The following is a 23,636-nucleotide window of genomic DNA, read 5'->3' on the forward strand; positions in this document are numbered from 1 at the left end:
CAAGATCGTACCACTGCACTCCAGCCTGGGCAACAGAGTGAAACTCCATCTCAGAAAAAAAAAAGAATTTCAATAACAAGGTCTTCAACAAGTCAATTTTCAACCTCTCAAGTTGTCTCGGGCCTTTGCCACGCCCTCACACTACTCCTTTAAATCAATTAGAAATCACTGGTCATCTATTTGATTTATTCTTGTTAATATTTTTAATGTTAAAAGAAGAAGAAGTACCTGTCCCTCATTATATTTATTTTCTTTTTTTTTTTTTTTTTTTTTTTTTCGTCTCGCTCTGTCGCCCGGGCTGGAGTGCAGTGGCCGGATCTCAGCTCACTGCAAGCTCCGCCTCCCGGGTTCACGCCATTCTCCTGCCTCAGCCTCCCGAGTAGCTGGGACTACAGGCACCAGCCACCTCGCCCGGCTAGTTTTTTGTATTTTTTAGTAGAGACGGGGTTTCACCGTGTTAGCCAGGATGGTCTCGAACTCCTGACCTCGTGATCCGCCCGTCTCGGCCTCCCAAAGTGCTGGGATTACAGGCTTGAGCCACCGCGCCCGGCCTATATTTATTTTCTATTATCTCCTCAGAGACCCTTGGAACCACCCCAAAATGAAAAGACCACTAACTCAAGAAAGGTGACAAATTCTCTGCAGTTTCTACAAGGTTCCCACAGAGGGATCAGGAGAGCCATTAAATAGAGCTCTTTCCTCAAGGTAAGAATTATTGGCTGGTCCAACTACAAAGACATAGAAGAATTAAAATACAGAAAAGCTGATTTACATCATCTTCTAACATCTTCTTGGGTTCCCAGCTATATACTGAAAAAAAAAAGCAGGTAGGAGCCCACATCAAATAAGAACTCTTCAATACTCCACCAACAGACTATAACATGAAAAATGAAACTAAAATTTCAAGAAAAGCATGGGAAAAGTACTTTATAACCTTGTAGTGAAAAAGTATAAAAGTATACATAATAGGCCATTTCTGTACACGTTCACATTTGCTTTCATATACTAAAGAAACTCTGAAAGCCTACAAAAATGGAAGAGAGACTTTTCACTGAGTACTTTTAATCCTTTATAACATTTTAAACATGTGAATGTATTATATATTCAAAAAACCTTTTTGTATGGTTTCAATTTCCATCACACTGAAAGACTGTTTCAAAAATACCTCACACAAGAAGTAGTAGCAGGATCCAGATGCTACACTTGCCACTTTAACAAGCTGTACAGACCCTATATGCCACTCATGTTTCTACGAAGCCTACACCAAAATAACAGTTTTGAAATCAGAATAGACAAGAACTGTCTCATAACAGAAACAATCTCAATCTTCAATGGTGTCAAAGAAGACTGTGCCCTATAAACCCTCCTGTGTAATTTCTAACTACACAACTCAGTAGTTACTGTATTAGGTCTCCCTGTGACAGTAAATAGCAAAATGACAATTTTCTTTATGCTGACAACACAGTCATCCTGCATCTGATGAAAAGTATTCTCAAAGAGCAGCTCTTCTAGGCCTAGCGTGGTGGCTCGCACCTGTAATCCCAGCACCTTGAGAGGCCAAGGGGGGCAGATTGCTTGAGGCCAGGAGTTCAAGACCAGCCTGGCCAACATGGTGAAATCCCGTTTCTACTAAAAATACAAAAATTATCCAGGTGTGGCAGTGCACTCCTGCAATCCCAGTTACTCGGGAGAATGTGGCACAAGAATCGCTTGAGCCCGGGAGGCGGAGGTGGCAGTGAGCTGAGATTGCACCACTGCACTCCAGCCTGGGCAACAGAGTGCAGACAAGACTCTGTCTCCAAAAACAAACAAACAAAAAACAACAACAACAAAAACTCAGCAGCTATGCTAATTACTGCAAGAAACAGCAGCTCAGTATCAGTTATACCAAAACTAAGATCATGTTTGGCAGGCATCTACCTCTAAATAAGCGGTTGATCTTTAAAACTAAAATAAAACCACTGGAATAATTCCTAAAGTATCTGGGGGAACATTTGCAGAAATAGTTTCAGAATGTAGTTCTTTTGAAATTTAAATGTTCTACAAAAATTACATTTTAAGTTCTTTTATGGATTAGCCCTAACAACCTCAGGCTAATGTTGTCTATTTTCCAAGTTACATGGAACAGGACTGCAGAATCTCAACCATGGAACTGCACAAGTATATACTAGAGAAAATATAATGTCTATCTTTTAATTCTGAAAACTACATTAGTCCTACTAACAGGTCTCCTACAATAAAATGTGTGTGGTTCTCAAGCTAGCACTTGCCAAATACAAATCACCTGCTACTTGCAATTTAGCATCCAATTTACTCTTCACTCAAAACCTTTCAATATCTCGGTTAAGAGGTTCCCTAAAATTCCAAATCTAAAATGTACATAAACCTTTGCAGAGCTAGTAAGAATTCTTCATGAACAATCCTCATAATAATTGTAGTTCCTTAAATAAACACAGAGGGCAGGCTTTTAACATATTTTTAACATTTTAAAGTTAGGCAAAGAAGCAAATTTTATTTTCAAATCTTTCCATTTAAAAAAGTACTGGCTGGGCGTGGTGGCTCATGCCAGTAATCCCAACACTTTAAGAAGTTGAAGTGGGAGGTGGGAGGATCACTTGAGGTCAGGAGTTCGAGACCAGCCTGGGCAACATAGGGAGACCCTATCTCTACAAAAAATAAAAAAATTAGCCAGGCATAGTGATGCTAAAAAAGCCAGGGTTACTGAACTTTTAAAAAACTCTGCCTACTCCCTGAATAACATGATAAAAATGAAAACAAACTTTAAAGCAATGCATTGGAATATTAAAACTGAAACTATGGAAGAATGCCATTTGTGTGTGTTTATACTGGATAATCACTAGGAGTCACTCTAATTCACCCTCTCCTAACACCTCCATTTAAGAATTCCACTGGACACATTCCCATCAGTGATGAACAAATCCGAGTTCAGGTTGGTAAAAGTACAACTAATAATGGAGCATTATAATCCTAAACAATATATTACCTAGAGACACACACACACACACACACACACACACACTCAACTTTCTCTCCCTACTCAGCTCTGAAAACTCCCTTGAAACTGCTTTTCAGATAAAAGATTCTAGGTCCAGTGCTTGCCAAGCAGATTTCTCTCCCAAAGCAATAATCTTAGATCTTTCAATTGCCATGAAACAGGCCAGGGAAGTCTCCTCCTCAGGAAAGCTGCCAACCATGTAAAAATATCAGAGAAGTGACAAATAAAAGGTAAAGGTTAAGTCTCTTTTAACTCAGTTTCTTTGCAATATTAAGACCAGCTGGAATGAAAATCTTGAGCTGAACGTTCATTTTCTTGGATCAACTAAATCAAATAGGTTGAAAATGATGCACTTTATATTTAATATAAGGCTATGAAAACCATTCACTTTAAAACCTTTTAGTAGTAACTAAACAGTACATATCCTCTAAATGATTTCCTCCATATAACAGAAGAACCCCTATTTTAGCCCAGTATGGGTTTGGAGCAACAAGAACTTGGATGCAGATCTGCGCCTTACCACTTACTTACTAGCAGAGCAATTTGAGCAAATTACTTAACTTTCCTCCTTTTCCTTAACTATTTTTGCCATTTTCCTCATGTATAAGATAAAGGAAATTACATCAACTTCATGGAATTACTGGGAGCATAAGTATCAAACTACCTAGCATAGTGTTGCAAACATTACCAGCAATCTGAGAGACTCGGATAAGCTTATTAACAAGTGCTCAGGCCGGGCGCGGTGGCTCAAGCCTGTAATCCCAGCACTTTGGGAGGCCGAGACGAGCAGATCACGAGGTCAGGAGATCGAGACCATCCTGGCTAACATGGTGAAACCCCATCTCTACTAAAAAAATACAAAAAAACTAGCCGGGCGAGGTGGTGGACGCCTGTAGTCCCAGCTACTCGGGAGGCTGAGGCAGGAGAATGGCATAAACTCGGGAGGCGGAGCTTGCAGTGAGCTGAGATCCGGCCACTGCACTACAGCCCGGGTGACAGAGCGAGACTCCGTCTCAAAAAAAAAAAAAAAAAACAAGTGCTCAGTTTAACACATGTGTAAATCAAGGGCCAGCCATTCAGTGACTCAAGGCCTTAATGAAAAAGGAACAAAAATAAGATAATGGAGCCCAAGAGTCCCAACTACAATTCCTCTCACCTACCACTTAGTTAGCACTTCCTGACATTAGCACATGACCCAGCATCAGGTTTTGCTATAATCACAAATAAGATGAAAATAATGGCTCTGCCATGCATCACGCTGCCTTCCCTTGGGAAGTTAATTTTACTTAATATTAGCTGACTAATGTTTAGTCTTCCTTTATTTAATATTTGTATCTCTTATAAACCAAGAACCATAACGAGTCTCTTAGAAAGACTACTAATGGATATGAACACCACCATTACAGGTGGAGAAGTCAAGGCAAACTAATTCTGATGGGTGCATTAAGTCAGGAGCAAAATCTGAACTAGACTTTAAATACTACTCTAAGACAGCACACCATTTTTCTTAAGCATTCACTTGATTTGTAAGTGATTCATTATTTTTAATTCCAAAGATCAAATCACATATTTAAAGTAACACTTGGAACACACCTTTTAATTTCCCGTCAAAGTCAGGGCTTGTGGCCACCTGGAGTCCTGGATGTGGTAAGAGAAAGCAGGTGACATCCGAGAAACATGAGTGAATGTGATTTCGAACATTCTGAATTTCTTCATGTTGATGTTCCTTCACCTGCCAATGAAGACCAACAATTTACCAACCAAAAGTCCTTTGGTTTTCTTTACTAGGGACAACTAGTATAAGGATAAAGGTAAGAAGACTCCTCCACTCTGATGGATCATAGTGGCCAAATGAGAAAACTCAGAACCCTAAGAAACAAACACACAAATCTGATTACCCATGGCTTGACTCCTATAGCTAACAAATCAGGTGCGGAAGAATTTCTTTAAAAGAGTATTGTATTGGCTTCGGACGCTGGTGTAGCTCAGCCTGATATCTCCATGTCTATCTGGTGGAGTCTCCTGAGTGTTTGCGGATTCACGTATGTCATGTGTATCGATGTCTCTATCCTGGTCTTATATCATGGTGAAATATCCCTCTCTATCTTGGAAAACTACAAAAGAATATTTCTCCCCGGCGACCTTCGGCGTTCGGCGGCGCGCGTATGTCCCAGGCGACCCGCGCACGCTGAGACAGGAGGAAGATGGCGGAACGCGCGGGCGAGGCGGAGCTTGCAGGTGGCTGAGATCCGGCCCAAGCACTCCAGCCTGGGTGACAGAGCGAGAAGTCCGTCTCGAAAAAGAGAAAAAATAAAAAAAAATAAAAAATAAAAGAGTATTACATAAGGGATAGTTTGTGCAGAGGAAGAAGGATCTAACCAATTAGTAGTGACAGACAAAGGATTCCTGTGTTTTGGTTTGGGGGAACAGCTTAAGCCTGTTTATCCCAAAATAAGTAAAAACTTTGAATAAGAATAACATAACTAAGATTCTGAGTGTGACTTCTAGAGACACATATAGAACTTGGTTTAAAATGTAAAATGGAAATTATAATCAAAGCTTGGGCACTGGCCCAGAGTTTTCTTCTACAGTTCCTGTGCATTGTATATACAGGTTCTTTAATCTTATCAGGAATAAATATTAGCTTGCATTAAGATTCATATATAGTTAATGTACTCAATATCATTTTCAATAATTGCTTTAAACACAATAGCCAAAGGCAAATGAGAAAGCTATCACCACTTTGAGATAATTCCTCAGAAGATTATAGTCCCACTTACCTGTAAACGCTTATCCAAAAATGCCATTCCTCCTTGGAGTCCGTAGCTGTATTCATAAGGGAAACTCCAATCTCTAACCAAAAACATCAGTGTCTATTTAAGGAACGAGCAGAACATATTTTAACATGCATAAACACATTTTCAAGAGAACAACTGCAATACGTCTTTGCATAATACCAGCTTCTAAAAAGGGGGTAAAGATATGTACTGAAGGATTTACTTTTTTTTCTTTCTTTTTTTTTTAAGAGGTTGGGCCTACCAGGCTCAAGCAACTCTCCCGCCTTAGCCTCCTGAGTAGCTGAGATTACAGGCACCCGCCACCACCACGCCAGCTAATTTTTGTATTTTTAGTAGAGACAGATTCCATGTTGGCCAAGTTGGTCTCGAACTCTTGACCTTAGGTGATCTGCCTGCCTTGGCCTCTCAAAGTGCTGGGATTACAGGCGTAAGCCAAAATGCCCAACCCAGAGAGTTTATTTTTTAAGTAATTACTCAACTCTGCCATTGTAGCAGGAAAGCAGTCACAGACAGTACAAAGACAAATGAGCATGGCTGTGTTCCACTAAAATTTTATCTATAGACACTGACATTTGAATTTCAGATAATTTCCATGTCATAAAATAGTATTGCTCATTTTTTTCAACCATTTAAAATGTAAAACCATTCTTAGCTCACAGTCATAAAACAGGTGGCAGGCTAGATTTGGCCTATGAGCTGTAGTTTGCTGATCTATGAACAAAAACAAATATATGAATTATATTTAAAATAAATATTCTAACCTGGAAAGGCTTTTGGAAAATTTCATCCATTGCCAGACGACCGTATTCTGTGAAGAGCTTTAAAAAAGAAGCATTATGGTTTGTAAAGCAAAATTACTTAAAATAGTTCTATGGCTTTTTTTAGTAAAGTATTCATTATATTTATATTGATACCAGGGTTCTACAGTTTCAAAAGCCCACAGGAGTCATGAACCTTAAAATCATCTTGGTTATTCCCTGCTCACATCCCACATCCCACATCATCAGCAAATCCAGAATCCAGCCACTCACTATTTCCATGTGGCTTGGAATACTGCAATAGCCTCCTAACTGCCTCAGCTCGTGACTCCCTATGGGTTATTCTCAATACAGCAACCACATTGACTCTGTTATAATATGGTTAGTCAGATCATATCATGGCTTTGCTCAAAACCCTACAACTTCATTCAGTATTAAAGCCAGTCCTTACAGTGTGATGCTGCCACACTAGCCCTCCTTCCTGTTATTCAAACATACAGGACACACTGCTGCCTTAGGACCTTCATACTGGCTCCTCCCACTAACTGTAAGTTCTTCTCCCAAATATCCTCATGATCTGCTCCCTCACTTCTTAAGGTCTTTCAAATGGCTCCTTCTCAGTGACGCCTTCCATGGCCATCTACCTAAAAAGATTACAAGTTTGCCAATAATATTTCCTACTTCGTGTCTTTAAAAAACATTTTTTTTTTTTTTTTTTGAGACAGAGTTGTGCTCTGTGCTCTTGTTGCCCAGGCTGGAGTGTGATGGCGCGTGGCTCACCGCAACCTCCGCCTCCTGGGTTCAAGCTATTCTCCTGACTCAGCCTCCTGAGTAGCTGGGATTACAGGCATGTGCCACCACGCCCAGCTAATTTTGTATTTTTAGTAGAGAAGGGGTTTCTCCATGCTGGTCAGGCTGGTCTCGAACTCCTGACCCCAGGTGATCCACCCGCCTTGGCCTCTCAAAGTGCTGAGATTACAGGCATGAGCCACCACGCCCGGCCTTAAAAATTTTTTTCTTAACATTTATCATTATCTAATGTACTATACCTCTTCTTGTCTTGATTTGCATCTGTCTTTCTACTAGCATTTAAACTCCATGAGGGCAGGAATATTTCTCTGTTTTGTGCACTACTGGATTTCCAGCAGCAAGAAAAGTATTAGATCTATAATATTTATACCATTCAAATGACTAAATTCTTTAAGGTTAAGGTTTACATGTATATTTACCTCTATTTCTTCAAGAAGCCTCACTAAAATCATAACAAAACAAAGTTTAAAAGTAAATGGCCGGGTGCGGTGGCTCAAGCCTGTAATCCCAGCACTTTCTGCGGAGGCCGAGACCGGGCGGATCACGAGGTCAAGAGATCCGAGACCTATCCTGCTAACACGGTGAAATTTACTTTGTTCCGTTCTCTACTTAAAATATATACATAATAATACTAGCTTCGTTGGCGAGGTGGCGGTCTGTTTCTGTATGCCCCAGCTACTCGGGAGGTTTTTTCTGAAGGGCAGGAGAATGGCGTAAACACCGGGAGGGAGCTTGCAGTGAGCTGAGATCGGCCATTTGCACTCCAGCCGGGCGCAGAGCGAGACTCCGTCTCAAAACAAAAAAAAAAAAAAAAAAAAAAAGGAAAAGTGCAAAAATGGTTTAACAGGAAGGAGCTTAGAAAGGAATAAATTTCAGGTGAAAGGGTGACCAACTCAAGTTGTGATGGAAGTTTTACAGAGCAACAGCTCTCAACCACTGAGCCATGGCACTGGTATAGAACTACCAATTATGAAGTACAGGCAATTGCCATAAGCAACATTAAGGACCGAGGTTTAGGAGGAAATTTCCTTGTTTTTTTAAATAAATATAAAATAGAACTAATTCAAGGTAATCCCTATAATAATGACACCCTTACTCACTCACATTCTGATGCTTTCTCGAATGTCAGTGGGAGAAGTAGCATTAGAGCAATATACCAGGAATTGCATCCAACCCTGGATGCAATTTCAAATACTCATGAAAGAGCATTTTGTGGGAAAAACAGGTAAGAACTGCGGCTATAAAAAAGGAGAAAAAAATAGGCCAGGCGCGGTGGCTCACGCCTGTAATCCCAGCACTTTGGGAGACCGAGGCTGGCGGATCACGAGGTCAACAGTTTGAGACCAGGCTGACTGACATGGTGAAATCCCGTCTCTATTACAAAAATCAGCCAGGTGTGGTGGCACACACCTGTCTGTAACCCCAGCTTGTAGTGAGCCAAGATTGCACCATTGCACTCCAGCCTGGGGACAAGAGCAAGACTTCGTCTCAAAAAAAAAAATCTATTCTGAACATGGCAGCCAGAATGATCCCTTTACAACATGTCAGATAACATCATTGCTGATGACCCTCCCATGGCTCCCACCTTCCCCAGAGAAAAGACCCAGCATGAGTGGGACCTCACTGCCTCTCTGACTTCATCACTTAGCCCCTTCCTGTCACAGTCTCCAATCCTACCCACGGGCCTCCTTGTCATTCCTTGATCTTGCCAAGCACACTCCCCGCAGGGTCTGTCTTCCAGCAGCTGCTCCTCTGCTGTAACAGTTTTCCACCCAAATGGATCTGAAGGACTCACTTGCCCACTTTCTTTCATTCTCTGCTCAAATCATTAAGGCCTTCCCGAACTGCCCCTGCTCCACCCCACCAATGGATATACATAGTATAGAATTACTATGAACCAAAAACCTTCCTCTACATTTCAATCTTTTGCTAAAACTACTCAGTCGTAAAATTTTCTTTATCTTTAAACTTTTAAATAATATGTTGTTAAAATTGTTATGAGAAACATATACCTGCAGCTGTTGAAGATCATCTTCTTGAATGTTCTGGGATAAATTATAAATCTAGAAAACAAAAATCCAGATTGATACTATTCTGGCTTACTTCAAACAAATCCCAAATAAGCCTAAAGGGCTGACAGAAGCTTTGAACAATTAAAAGACTTGCCTATAAGAACATGAGGACTGTTCAAACAGTAATATGATCTGTCTTTTGGAAAACTATGCACATAAGGTTGAAATCAAAAATTCTTCCTTTACAGTTTAAAATATAGTTTTCCTAAGTTCTTATCAAATCTATACTTCCTATATGATGTAATAGATATAAATTTCCATTTTTTGGACTTTTCTTGGAACACATTATATATAATTATGACCAAAGAGGAAAAATTCTTTGGCTCCTTCTCAAACTTTTAAGAGTTTAACTGAATCTACAGTTTTAAAATATTTACATATCATCACAGAAATTCTGTTAACAGAATAATCAAAACTGTATTTCCTCCCTTTATCTTATTTCCTTTGCAAGCTTTTTTCCGAGTCAAGTGGTTTTTACCTGAACAGAACTAGTCATAGTGCTTAGAGCAAAGATGGTAGCACAGTCTTTCACAGTTGACTGGCTGTCAAATGCCCCCTGGGTATCCATCAGAACAACTGCAACCTAAAAAAAAGGAAAATACAAACAAAAGAGATTAAACTAAGAAGGAGGAAAATGTAAAGGAGAAATGGAAAAGTACAGGTAATATTTACGTGACCCTTAAGCACCCGCTTGTAGGTTCTGTACAACTATTTAGGTACGGCCGGGCGCGGTGTCTCAAGTCTGTAATCCCAGCACTTTGGGAGGCCGAGACGGGCGGATCACGAGGTCAGGAGATCGAGACCCTCCTGGCTAACACGGTGAAACCCCATCTCCACTAAAAAAAGTACAAAAAACTAGCCGGGCAAGGTGGCGGGCGCCTGTAGTCCCAGCTACTCGGGAGGCTGAGGCAGAAGAATGGCGTAAACCTGGAAGGCAGAGCTTGCAGTGAGCTGCGATCCGGCCACTGCACTCCAGCCTGGGCGACAGAGCGAGACTCCGTCTCAAAAAAAAAAAAAAAAAACAAATTATAAGGCTGGGCACCGTGGCTCACACCTGTTATCTCAGCATTTTGGGAGGCCAAAGCAGGCATATTGCCTGAGGTCAGGAGTTCGAGACCAGCCTAGCCAACATGGTGAGACCCCATCTCTACAAAAATACAAAAATCAGCCAGGTGTGGAGCGCACCTGTAGTCCCAACAACTCAGGAGACTGAGGCATGAGAATCACTTGAACCTGGGAGGTGGAGGTTGCAGTGAACAGAGATCCCACCACTGCACTCCAGCCTGGGTGACAGAGCAAGACCCTGTCTCCAAAAAAAAAAATATTAACATCTACCACACGTTACAAAAAATGTAGAAAGAAGGCATGAGACGAAAACTAACACTGAATTTAAAGTCATAGAACCTTAGAATGCCAATACTAACAGTAACTAGCTTAACTTCACTGGGTCTTTTTAGCACAGCATCTCTAAAATGAAAAGGTTGGACCTTCCACTTCCAGTCAAAACGGAGTAAGAGAGACAGAATGTACCCTCCCACCTGAAGCCAAAACGGAACAGACAAAACTTATGAAACAACAGTCTACCAGGCACTGGACATTAAGTAGTGAAGAATAATGATCCCCGAAGGAAGAGAAACAGATGAGGTAAGGTCCAGAATTGCCCCAGCTCACTGGTCAAGGCACAGGGAGGGGGAACCGAAGCAGAACCAGACAACCCTGAGTTGAAGAGACAAAGCAGGAGAGTCAGGGAGACCAAAGCTACTAGAATTCACAAAGTACCTAAGAGGAAAAAGTTACAGAGATAAAGAACCCCAGGGATCTGCAGAGGGTTCCCCAACAAGTGTTCAGCTAACTACTGATCAGTGCATGTGTATAAGGAAAACTGCCTGAGGCTGAACAGGGAGCCACTGAAAAGACTGAGAGTGAACCATCTCCAGTGCTCACACAAGTTCAGGAATAATGCCTGTTCCCTCCAGCCAGACTACAAAAACCTCATAATTCAAGCGGAATTAGGAAAAGTACTCAGAGTCTTGCCTCAGTAATGAGGAATAACTACCAACACTCTCTGGTTCCATTTAACAAACCTAAACAGCAAGAACAGAAAAAAACAAGTTTCCAAATTACTTAACTACCTCTCAGAATACAGCTAGATATTTTATAGGAATGCAAAAATAACCAGCACCCAACAAGGGAAAATCCACAAGCCTACATCCTATCAAAATTTGCAGACATACAAGAAGCAGAAAAATATAACCCAAATGAAGGGAAAAATCAACCAAAACTGACTCAGAACTAACATAGATATTAAAATTAACAGAAAACAACTTTTTTTTTTTTTGAGACAGTCTTGCTCTGCCGCCCAGACTGGAGTGCAGTGGAGCGATATCAGCTCACCACAACCTCCACCTCCCGGGTTCAAGCAATTCTCTTTCCTCAGCCTCTCGAGTAGCTGGGACTACAGAAGCCCACCACCACGCCCAGCTAATTTTTGTAGCTGGCCTGGCCAAAAACAACTTTAAAACAATATTCAGGGCTGGGCATGGTGGCTCACACCTGTAATCCCAGCACTTTGGGAGGCTGAGGTAGGTGGATTGCCTATGGCCAGGAGTTCAAGACTAGCCTGGCTAACATGGTGAAGCCCCGTCTCTACTAAAAATACAAAAAATAGCCGGGTATGATGGCACATGCCTGTAATCCCAGCTACTCGGGAGGCTGAGGCAGGAGAATCGCTTGAACCCAGGAGGCAGAGGTTGCAGCGAGCCGAGATGGCACTACTGCACTCCAGCCTGGGTTAGAGAGCAAGACTCTGTCTCAAAAAAAAAAAAAAAAAAAAAACAGTACTCTGTATAACTTTACTTCATATATTCAAAAAGTGGTGACATAAAAGATACTAAAAGTGGATGCAGAAACTGAATCAAGTAAACGAAAAAAAAATACTAAAAAGTCCTAAATTTAACTGCTAGAGATGAAAATTACAATGTCTGAAATGAAAAATACACTGGACCTGATTAATAGCAGGTTCTAAAAGATTAGTGAACTTGAAGACCTAGAAATGCTCCACAAGAAAACAGAGAAAAAGGCCAGGCACGGTGGCTCATGCCTGTAATCCCAACATTTTGGGAGGCCAAGGGGGAAGGATCACCTGAGGTCAGGAGTTTGAGACCAGCCTGGTCAACTTGGTAAAATGCTGTCTCCACTAAAAATACAAATATTAGCCGGGCAGGGTGGTGCACACCTGTAATCCCAGCTACTCGGGAAGCTGAGACATGAGAACCTGGCGGGCAGAGGTTGCAGTGAGCCAAGATCACGCCATTGTACTCCCAGCCTGGGCAACAGAGCGAGACTCCATCTCAAAACAAAAAAAAAACAAAAAAACTCTTTTTTTTTTTTTTTTTTTTTTTTTTGAGATGGAGTCTCGCTCTGTTGCCCAGGCTAAGTGTGCAGTGCCACAATCTTGGCTCACTGCAATCTCCGCCACCCAGGTTCCAGCAATTCTCCTGCCTTAGCCTCCCAAGTAGCTGTGATTACAGGTGGGCACCACCACGCCCAGCTAATGTTTGTATTTTTAGTAGAGACAGGGTTTCACTATGTTGGCCAGGCTGGTCCCAAACTCCTGACCTGAGGTGATCTGCTCACCTCAGCCTCCCAAAGTGCTGGGAATACAGGCATGAGCCACCGTGCCTGGCCTTTTTTTTTTTTTTTTCACATGGAGTTTAGCTCTTGTTGCCCGGGTGGGAGTACAATGGCGTGATCTTGGCTCACTGCAACCTCCACCTCCAGGGTTCAAGCGATTCTCCTGCCTCAGCCTCCCAAGTAGCTGGGATTACAGGCATGACCCACCATACCCAGCTAATTTTTTGTATTTAGTAGAGACGGGTTTTCAGTTGGTCAGGCTGGTGTCAAACCTCTGACCTCAGGTGATCCACCCACCTCGGTCTCCCAAAGTGTGGGATTACAGATGTGTGCCACCGCGCTTGGCCAAAGAATTTTATTTTATTTATTTTATTTTTTTTTGAGACAGAGTCTTGCACTGTTGCCCAGGCTGGAGTTCAGTGGCGTGATCTCAGCTCACTGCAAGCTCCGCCTCTTGGGTTCATGCCATTCTCCTGCTTCAGCCTCCCGAGTAGCTGGGACTACAGGCGCCCGCCACCCTGCCCAGCTAATTTTTTGTACTTTTAGTAGAGACGGGGTTTCACCGTTTTAGCCAGGATGGTCTCGATCTCCTGACCTTGTGATCTGCCCTCCTCGGCCTCCCAAAGTGCTGGGATTACAGGCGTGAGCCACCGCGCCCGGCCTGAAGAATTTTAAATGAACAAAGCGTCAGTCAGCTGTGGAACAACTTCAAGCAGCAAGAGGCACATGTAATAGCAGTCGCCAAAGGGAATAAGACCAAAAAAATTTGAAGACGTAATAACCTTAAAATGTCCAAATTTGATAAAAATTATAAATCTGCAGATTCAAGAAGCTCAATAAAACCCATATACGAAAAACATGAACTACATCAAAACACATCATAATTTGCTCAAAAACAGTGACAAAATCTTAAAAGCAACCAGACATACCCCATAAATATATATACCTATGTACCCACGAAAAAAAACTTTTTTTAATTTAAAGAAAAAAAGCAACCAGACAAAAAAGTCTTATTAGGTACAAAAGAACAAAAATAAGAATAACAGTGTATTTCTTGTCAGAAACAATGTCAGCAGGCTGGGTACAGTGGCTCATGCTTGTAATCCCAGCACTTTGGGAAGCACAGGCAGGTAAATAACCTGGGATCAGGAGTTCAAGATCAGCCTGACCAATATGGTGAAACCCTATCTCTACTAAAAATACAAAAATTAGCCGGGCGTGGTGGTGCACGCCTGTAGTCCCAGCTACTCGGAAGGCTGAGACAGAAGAATTGCTTGAATCTGGGAGGCGGAAGTTGCAGTGAGCCAAGATCCCACCACTGCACTCTAGCCTGGGCAACAGAGCAAGATTCCCTTTCAAAACACAAAAAAGAAAAGAAACAATGTTAGCGAAAAGGCAAAGGGGGAATACTTTTGAAGTACTGAGAAAAATACTTTGGCCTAGAACTCTATACTAAGAGTAAATGTTTTCCAAAACAAAGGCAAAATAAAGATTTTTCAGATGTATGAAAGCTAAAAGAATTCAGTACCAACAGACCAGCGCTTCAAAATATCAAAGGTGGCCTGGCGTGGTGGCTCACCCCTATAATCCCAGCACTTTGGTAGGCCGACACAGGCAGATCACAAGGTCAGGAGTTCCAGACCAGCCTGGCCAACATTGTGAAACTCTGTCTCTACTAAAAATACAAAAATTAGCCAGGCATGATGGTGTGCGCCTGTAGTCCCAGCTACTCAGGAGGCTGAGGCAGGAGAATTGTTTGAACCTGGGAGGCAGCGATTGTAGTGACCAATATGGTGCCACTGCACTCCAGCCTGAGCAACAGAGTGGGACTACGTCTCAAAAAAAAAAAAAAAAAAAAAAAAAGCACAAACAGGCATGAGGGCATGCTTATAGGACTGGGCTAAAAACAGAAGTGATGGATGAAAGTCTGTATAAGAAACACATGACTGGCCGGGCGCGGTGGCTCAAGCCTGTAATCCCAGCACTTTGGGAGGCCGAGACGGGCGGATCACGAGGTCAGGAGATCGAGACCATCCTGGCTAACATGGTGAAACCCCGTCTCTACTAAAAAATACAAAAGCTAGCCGGGCGAGGTAACGGGCGCCTGTAGTCCCAGCTACTCGGGAGGCTGAGGCAGGAGAATGGCGTAAACCCGGGAGGCGGAGCTTGCAGTGAGCTGAGATCCGGCCACTGTACTCCAGCCTGGGCGACAGAGCGAGACTCCGTCTCAAAAAAAAAAAAATAAGAAAAAAAAGAAACACATGACTTACCCCTCCCAATCCTTACAAAGAAATCTGTGGAGAGGCTCTATGCCCATAGCTTATAAGGCATGGATGAGACTGTGGGTAAGAAGCCCTACTGACAGCTGGGGGATAGTGAATGCCCACCTTCTGAACAGTGAGATCCCCAATGCCATTTCCCTGCTCAACTCCCAGAACAACAACGGCCAGGTCTGTGCCACCCATACAGGAGTAAGGAAATAAAGAACAGAAGTGGTAACACATAAGAGCATCAGCCTCTGAGAAGTGAAAACTGGGCAGAGAGGAGAATAACACACATGACAGTTGCTTTCTGTTAGAAGCCTTACAGTAGTATTTGACCTTTTAAACTATATTCATGCATTTTATTTAAGAATCTTAAAAACAATCAATATGTATTAATTTAAATCATTCGCTTTAATAAAAAGTTGTTTTCACGTCTTCCTTCCTTTTATTGAAAAGGCGCCCACCCACCCAGCTAATTTTTTGTATTTTTAGTAGAGACAGGGTTTCACTATGATGGCCAGGCTGGTCTCAAACTCCTAACCTTGTGATCTGCCCACCTTGGCCTCCCAAAGTGCTGGGATTACAGGCATGTGAACCACCGCACCCGGCCGCCATTGGCTTCTTTAATTGGCTAAGAGCACAAAATGTAACAGGCAGAAGGTCTGTTTCAAACAAATTAAAATGCTATGTGTTTTTTAAATTCTCCCCAAGTCAGATATACACACACCCACAAAAATAGTGTGTGAAGGAAAGTTGTCATACACAATAAGTTGTATCCTGAATTGTTCAAGGAAGCACATGTTGAAATAGGAATTAACAGAGTCAACAACAGATTAATATTTTTAAATTGCATCTTAAAATGCTACATGGCCCTAAGCAATACTACATAAAGTACTGCTAGGTGCAAAGGAGAAAGTCTGTATAGCTTTTAGTAAAAATGTTTTTCCAGAAAAGAAAATTAAAATAAAGCAATCAGCAGACCAAGGAGACTACAGCTAGATATCAGAGCTACAACTTCTCATATCTGTGTCAGAAAATCCTATTTATCCACAATAGACTAAAATTTCAGGACAAAACAGGGACTTTTTAACTTTTCTTACTTTACCCATTTTAAATTCTTTGATAAAAGGTTTTTAATTGGGTTAACACAGTACATGCTGAAGTTCATATTTTGTTGTCGCTGCTGTTGTTAATCTGTAAGGTCATTTTCATCCTTACCTTCTTCCCACCTGGCTTCTCCACAGTGAAAACTTCACTCCAGATCTGAATCCCAGTGGTTTCCGGATCAGATCCCCCTCTCCATGAAAATCCTGTTAACGGTTCTTCTGGGTCACCCAACCAATTTGAATGGCCACTTTCCTTCTACAGAAGTAAGAAATCTCCATTAAATCTTAAATTAAAAATTTTCTGCACCAAGGATAATCTATGAGCTTATTTTGCTTTTCTGGACATTAAAAGTCTCACTTTTTACTTGAAATAAAATAATTCTATCTTACCTGAGAATATAAGTATCGTAGCATAAAATCCAGAATGAAGGACTTGCCCTTTCGGAAGGCACCAGCCACTGAAACCACCACCACATCAAGATCTCGGATGTGGTCCTGCAAGAGGATGCTGGCCAAGGCCTTCTCATCTAGCTCAAAGGAATGTTGATCTTTCTGAACCAAAACCACCTGCACTGGACCAGGCTTGCTGCTCTCCATGGCATCACCTATGTTCATGTAGAGAAAAAAAAATTAGTGTCAAATATTTAAAACGTTTTTGAATATGGGGAAAACAAAAACTTCTTAAACAGGGGACAGGGTCAGGCTCAGTGGCTCATGCCTATAATCACAGCACTTTGGGAAACCAAAGCAGAAAGATTACTTGAGGCCAGGAGTTTGAGAGGAGCCTGGGAAACAGTGAAACCCAGCGCTATGAAACTTAAAAAATTAGCCAGGTGTGGTGTACACCTGTAGTCCTAGCTATTCAGAGGCTGAGGCAGGAAGACTGCTTGAGCCCAGGGGTTTGAGGTTGCAATGAGCTATGATCACACCACTGTACTCCAACCTGGGTGACAAAACTAAAAGAAATAAAAAACAGACACAAAAGTACTAACCATAAAAGGGCAGGGCACGGTGGTTCGCCCCTGTAATCTCAGCACTTTGGGAAGTCGAGGTGGGTGGATCACTTGAGGTCAGGAGTTCAAGACCAGCCTGGCCAACATGACGAAACCCCATCTCTACCAACAAATACAAAAATCAGCCAGGTGTGGTGGCACACACCTGTAAGTCCTAGCTACTCGGGAGGCAGAGGCATGAGAATAACTTGAACCTGGGACGCAGAGGTTGCAGTGAGCTGAGATCATACCAATGCACTCCCACCTGGGCAACAGATAAGACCCTGTCTCAAAGAAAAAAAGTACTAGCCATAAAAGAAAATAAAATGACAACACAGACTTCATTAAAATTAAAAATTATGTTCATTTAAAGACTTCAATAAGTAAAAATGCAAGTCACAGGCTAGGGAAGAATATTCATAATATCTATTTCCAAAGGACCCACATCCAGCATCAACATAGCAATCCATAAGAAAAAATAACAGGCACTTTGCAAGGAAAAGATATACAAATCCTATTAAAAGGTACTTCCATATCATAACTTAACAGGGAAATGTAAATTAAAACCACAATAAGATACCACTACCTGCCCATCAGAATGGCTAAAATTTAAAAGACTGACAATATCAACTGTGGGACAGGGTATGAAGCAACTGGAATTCTCACACATTCTGATAGGAGCACAAAATACTAAGGCCACTTCAAAAAACTGTTTGGCACTATCCACAAAAATTAAATGTATCTGTGATCCAGCAATTCTACTCCAAGGAATACACCAAGTTATACACCTAAGAGAAATGAATGCCTACGTCCACCAAAAAACACATATACAAGAATGTTGAGCTGGGCGTGGTGGATCGCACATGTAATCCCAGCTACTTGGAGAGCTGAGGCAGGAGGATTACTTGGGCCCAGGAGTTCAAGACCAACCTGGACAATATTGCAAGACTCTGTCTCAAAAACAGAAAGTTCCTATCAGCTTTACTCAAAACAGTCCAAAAGTGGAAATAAAACAATGTCTATCAATAATAGTGTGTTTACCACTGCTAAGCTTTCTATATATTTAATCCTCAGAACAACTCTGATGTAAATAATATTGCTCCATTTTAAAAAGAAGGAAATGGCCAGGCTCAGTGGTTCACACTTACAATCCCAGCACTTTGGGAGGCCAAGGCAGGCTGATCACTTGAGGTCAGGAGTCCAAAACCAGCCTGGCCAACATCGTAAAGCCCTGTCTCTACTAAAAATACAAAAAAAAAAAAAAAAAAAAATTAGCCAGGCATGGTGACACACGCCTGTGGTCCCAGCTACTCAAGAGGCTGAGGGAGGAGAATTGCTTGAACTGGGAGGCAGAAGCTGCAGTGAGCCGTGATCGCGCCACTGCACTCCAGCCTAGGTGACAGAGAGGTCTCAAAAAAAAAAAAAAAAAGGAAATGAAGGCTTATGAAGGTTCAGCATGTTGCCCAACAGTTCCTAGAAATAAGCTCAAAAAGATCTTTAGGTGGTTGTGTTTTGCATATCACTAGTAATAACTCAAAAAGTTTTAGAAGTAATTAATTCTGTAGTTCAAAATAAGCACTAACTAGTATTATACTTTCCTTACCAGAGTTTCCCTACCAAAGCACAAAGATAATTAATTTGAAATTCAGGTCAGCCACAGCGTCCACGCCTGTAATCCTAGCACTTAGAGAAGCTGAGATGGGAGGACTGCTTGAGGCCAGAAGTTCAAGACCAACTTGGCCAATATAGCGAGAGACTGTCTTGAGAAGGGAAGAGCGAAGGGAAGAGGGGAGGGAAGGGAAGGGAAGGCAAGGGGCCGGACGCGGTGGCTCACCTGTGCAATCCCAGCACTTTGGGAGGCCGAGGCGGGCAGATCACCTGAGGTCGTGAGTTCCAGACCAGCCTGACCAACATGGAGAAACCTCGTCTCTACTAAAAATACAAAATTAGCCAGGCGTGGTGGTGCACGCTTGTAATCCCAGCTACTCAGGAGGCTGAGGCAGGAGAATCCTTTGAACCCAGGAGGTGGAGGTTGTGGTGAGCCGAGATTGCACCACTGCACTCCAGCCTGGGAGAAAGAGTGAGACTCCGTCTCAAAAAAAGAAAAAAAAAAAAAGAAAAGAAAAGAAAGCAAAAAAGAAATTCATTCAGGCCATGCGTGGTGGCTCACGCCTGTAATCCCAGCACTTTGGGGGCCAAGGCGGGTAGGTCACCTGAGGTCAAGAATTCAAGACCAATCTGGTCCAACAATGGTGAAAGTCTGTCTCTACTAAAAATTAGCCAGGGGTGGTGGGGGGTGCCTGTAATCCCAGCTACTCCAGAGGCTGAAGCAGGAGAACTGCCTGAACCTGCATGGTGGAGGTTGCAGTGAGCCAAGATCATGCCACTGCACTCCAGCCTAGATTTCAGAGCGAGACTCCATCTCAAAAAAAAAAAAGAAGAAAGAAAGAAAGAAATTCAGAGCCACTCAGTAGCTGTAGACTTACGGGAAGTTTACAAAAAACTACCAGTGGGGCCCCTAAGGAATGAATAAAGAACTATTTCCCTAAGTGTGAGTATGTGTCACTGCTATTAAAGATGTTTTTAGGTAGTTAAAAGGACATAGTAATTTTAATAATTATGCATTTTAATGTATAGTTTAAAACAACAAATCTGTATTTTAATAAATTATTCTTTAGAAAGATGCTAAATTTAACAAGTCTGTTTATTTATTTAAGACAAGGTCTGGCTCTATCACCCAGGATGGAGCGCAGTGGCATGATCTCGGCTCATTGCACCCTCCGCCTCTCCGGTTCAAGTCATCCTCCCACCTCAGCCTCCCAAGTAGCTGGGACTACAGGCATTCATCACCATACCCAGCTAATTTTTGTTATTTTTGGAGAGATGGGGTTTCACCATGTTGCCCAGGACCATCTTGAACTCCTGAGCTTAATCCACCTGTCTCAACCTCCCAAAGTGCTGGGATTACAGCTACACCATACTCAGTCAAAAGTCATCTAAAGTAGACTTGAGGAGACATATTAAGTAAAGCTTAGTACTGACAGGCAGATATGGCCAAAATCACAGTGACACCTTACCCGGCCAAGAAGTGAATTTAAAGTAGACCTAAGGAGACATATTAAGTAAAGCTTAGTACTGACAGGCAGACATGGCCAAAATCACAAAGATGGTTCCAAAATGACTTTGTCTAACCAGCACTGAGAGCTACACGATCATGGCAGGCAAAGAAGACAAAACGGTTTGACTGCAAGACTCTCTCCCCTTTAAGCCACTGGAATTGCTGCTCACTTTTTACATTTATAGTATCAGATAGCAACAAAAGGGTTCTTCGCACTTTTTTTTTTTTTTTTTTGAGATAGTATCTTGCTCCGGCACCCAGGCTGGAATGCAGTGGTACAATCCTGCCCTACTGCAGTCTCAAACTCCTGGGTTCAAGTGATTCTCCCACCTCAGCTGCCAGAGTAGCTGGGACTATAGGTGTATGCCACCATCACTGGCTAATTTTTTAATTTTTTTGTAGAGACGGGGGTCTCATGTGGCCCACATTAGTCTCAAACTCCTGGGCTCTAGTGATCCTCTCACCTCAGCCTCCCAGAATGCTGGGATGATAGGCCACCGTGGATGTCAATGATAGCCACTGTGCCTGGCTTCTTCCTCCTTTTTAAGTTTTTACAGACTATTAGGAAACAAGTTATAAATATAGGTTAAATGTCATGCTATCATTGTAATCAATGTATACTAATACTTTTCTATCCTGTTATTGCCTGGATTAAAAAGGAAACATTTCTGGGAATAATCTCTTGGGGTTATTGTCCCAGCAGCAGGTAAATCCAAGATCCAAAGACCTTCAGTCTTTCACACAAAGAACTAATGAGAAGAATTTACTCAGACTTCAGGGATAAAGCCACAGTGTTAAGTACTGTGTAGCACTCAAAGAAAGACAAAACAAAGTCTCGATTGTGACAGAGATGTCTGGTTGTTCCCCCAATATTAATTTCTCCCTCCTGCTATATAATAGATTTTTAGCTGGACATACAACTACCCAGAAGAAAGACATTTCCAACCCAAATTTATAGCTAGGATATGACCAGGTGACTAAATTCTGACCAATGGGAAGTGACTGGAAATGACAGACGCACACAACTTCCAGATCAGGCGTTTTCCCCCTGCTTGCTGGCTGGATGTAAAAGTGGGAGTGAATCACCTTGCGCCAGGCATACGAGGGCAACACCCCAGGAATGCTGGAGAAACAAGAGAGGTCAGATTTCAAGTAGCAGAACTGCCATACTGGTTCACTTCTATGTGAAAGAAAAATAAATGCCTACCTTGCTTAAATCACTTATTTGGAGGCTCTGCCAAATACAGCCAAGCCTAGTAGCCGACACAACAGTCTTCTAGGACTTTACAATTAAGTTCATCATACCAGTTTTGCTTTATCTATGTCACTACTAAAAGTTTACTGAGCAAGGCCAGCCACGGTGGCTCACGCCTGTAATCCCAGCACTTTGGGCGGCCGAGGCAGGTGGGTCACTTGAGGTCAGGAGTTCAAGACCACCCTGGACAACACGGTGAAACCCTGTCTCTACCAAAAATATAAAAAATTAGCTGGGCGTGGTGGTAGGCGCCTGTAATCCCAGCTACTCGGCAGGCTGAGGCAGGAGAATAGCTTGAACCCAGGAGGCAGAGGTTGCTGTGAGCCAAGATTGTGCCATTGCACTCCAGCCTGGGCGACAGAGCGAAACTGTCTCAAAAAAAAAAAAAGTGTACTGAGCAATGTGAATGTAATGACACACAGCACATACAATAAACTATTGTATTTTTTTTTTTTTTGAAACGGAGTCTCGCTGTTGCCCAGGCTGGAGTGCAGTGGTGCAATCTCAGGTTACCACAACCTCCGCCTCCCGGGTTCAAGCGACTCCTCTGCCTCAGCCTCCTGAGCAGCTAGGACCACAGGCATGTGCCTCCACGCTTGGCTAATTTTTGTATTTTTAGTAGAGACAGGGTTTCGCCATATTGGCCAGGCTGGTCTAAAACTCCTGACCTTGCGATCCGCCTGCCTCAGCCTCCCAAAGTGCTGGGATTACAGGCGTGAGCCACTGCTCCCGGCCAACAAACTACTGTAAAATGAATGAATGACATGTACCATGATGCAGTTGAAGGTTACAACCCAAAGTATGCAAGTGGCATTGGTAGAGCAGTAGACACGGAAGGTAAAAATTATGTGGTTACAAGATGGGATAATCCAATGATAAGAATGTATACAGTTGAGGCTGGGCACGGTGGCTCACGCCTGTAAATCCCAACACTGGAAGGCTGAGGCGGGCAGATCACCTGAGGTCAGGAGCTCGAGACCACCCTGACCAACATGGAGAAACCCCGTCTCTACTAAAAATACAAAATTAGCTGGGTGTGGTGGCACATGCCTGTAATCCCAGCTACTCAGGAGGCTGAGGCAAGAAAATCGCTTGAACCCCGGGAGGCGGAGGTTGCGGTGAGCCGAGATTGTACCATTGTACTCCAGTCTGGGTGAAAGACTGAGACTCCATCTCAAAAAAAAAAAAAAAGAAGAATGTATACAGTTGTGTACGGTGAACTGCAATTCAAGAGAAGCTGAAGACTACTGAGGACAGCTGGTGGGGGAAAAGCCCTCACTCATCTCTTCCTCTCCCTGTAGCACAGTACCCAAGAATAAAGGAAGGGAACCAGGCTCTGTTTAGTTGGAAAAGCTGGGGTGATTCTGCATTTCTCTTCAAACCAGTAATAAAAGCATGATTATCAACATCCACCAGATTAAAAAGATCTTGTTGGCCAGGCATGGGAAGTCCCGCCTATAATCCTAGCACTTTTGGGAGGCCAAGACAGGCGGATCACCTGAGAACAGGAGTTCGAGGCCAGCCTGGGCAACAGGGAGAAACCCCATCTCTACTAAAAATACAAAAAATAACCAGGCATGGAGTAAAGCGCCTGTAATCCCAGCTACTTGGTATCACTTGAATCTGGGAGGCAGAGGTTGCAGTGAGTCAACCACTGCACTCCAATCAGGGGAACAGAGCAAGACCCTGTCTCAAAAAAAAAAAAAAAGATGTTGTTCACTGACAGTGCTCCTTGGATTTGGGCCTATATAAGGAAGAATTGCCGGGCGTGGTGGCTCAAGCCTGTGATCCCAGCACTTTGGGAGGCCGAGACG

At 42.6% G+C, this 23,636-nt stretch overlaps 1 protein-coding gene across 1 annotated transcript in view; it reads right to left on the bottom strand.

Moving 5' to 3' along the window:
- Positions 1–23,636, bottom strand: part of ATL3 (atlastin GTPase 3) — a 37,438-nt gene that overhangs the window by 8,028 nt on the left and 5,774 nt on the right. Inside the window, exons 2-8 of the mRNA XM_017882647.1 lie at positions 16,848–17,062; positions 16,570–16,713; positions 9,933–10,037; positions 9,395–9,445; positions 6,576–6,632; positions 5,797–5,889; positions 4,610–4,748 (exon numbers count right to left, since the gene is read on the bottom strand). Of these exons, the coding sequence (XP_017738136.1) occupies positions 4,610–4,748; positions 5,797–5,889; positions 6,576–6,632; positions 9,395–9,445; positions 9,933–10,037; positions 16,570–16,713; positions 16,848–17,062 (804 nt within the window). The remainder of the gene's footprint in view (positions 1–4,609; positions 4,749–5,796; positions 5,890–6,575; positions 6,633–9,394; positions 9,446–9,932; positions 10,038–16,569; positions 16,714–16,847; positions 17,063–23,636) is intronic.

This window comes from Rhinopithecus bieti, unplaced genomic scaffold (genome assembly GCF_001698545.2).
Source record: "Rhinopithecus bieti isolate Rb0 unplaced genomic scaffold, ASM169854v2 scaffold_13271, whole genome shotgun sequence".
In the NCBI taxonomy this organism is placed as follows: domain Eukaryota; kingdom Metazoa; phylum Chordata; class Mammalia; order Primates; family Cercopithecidae; genus Rhinopithecus; species Rhinopithecus bieti.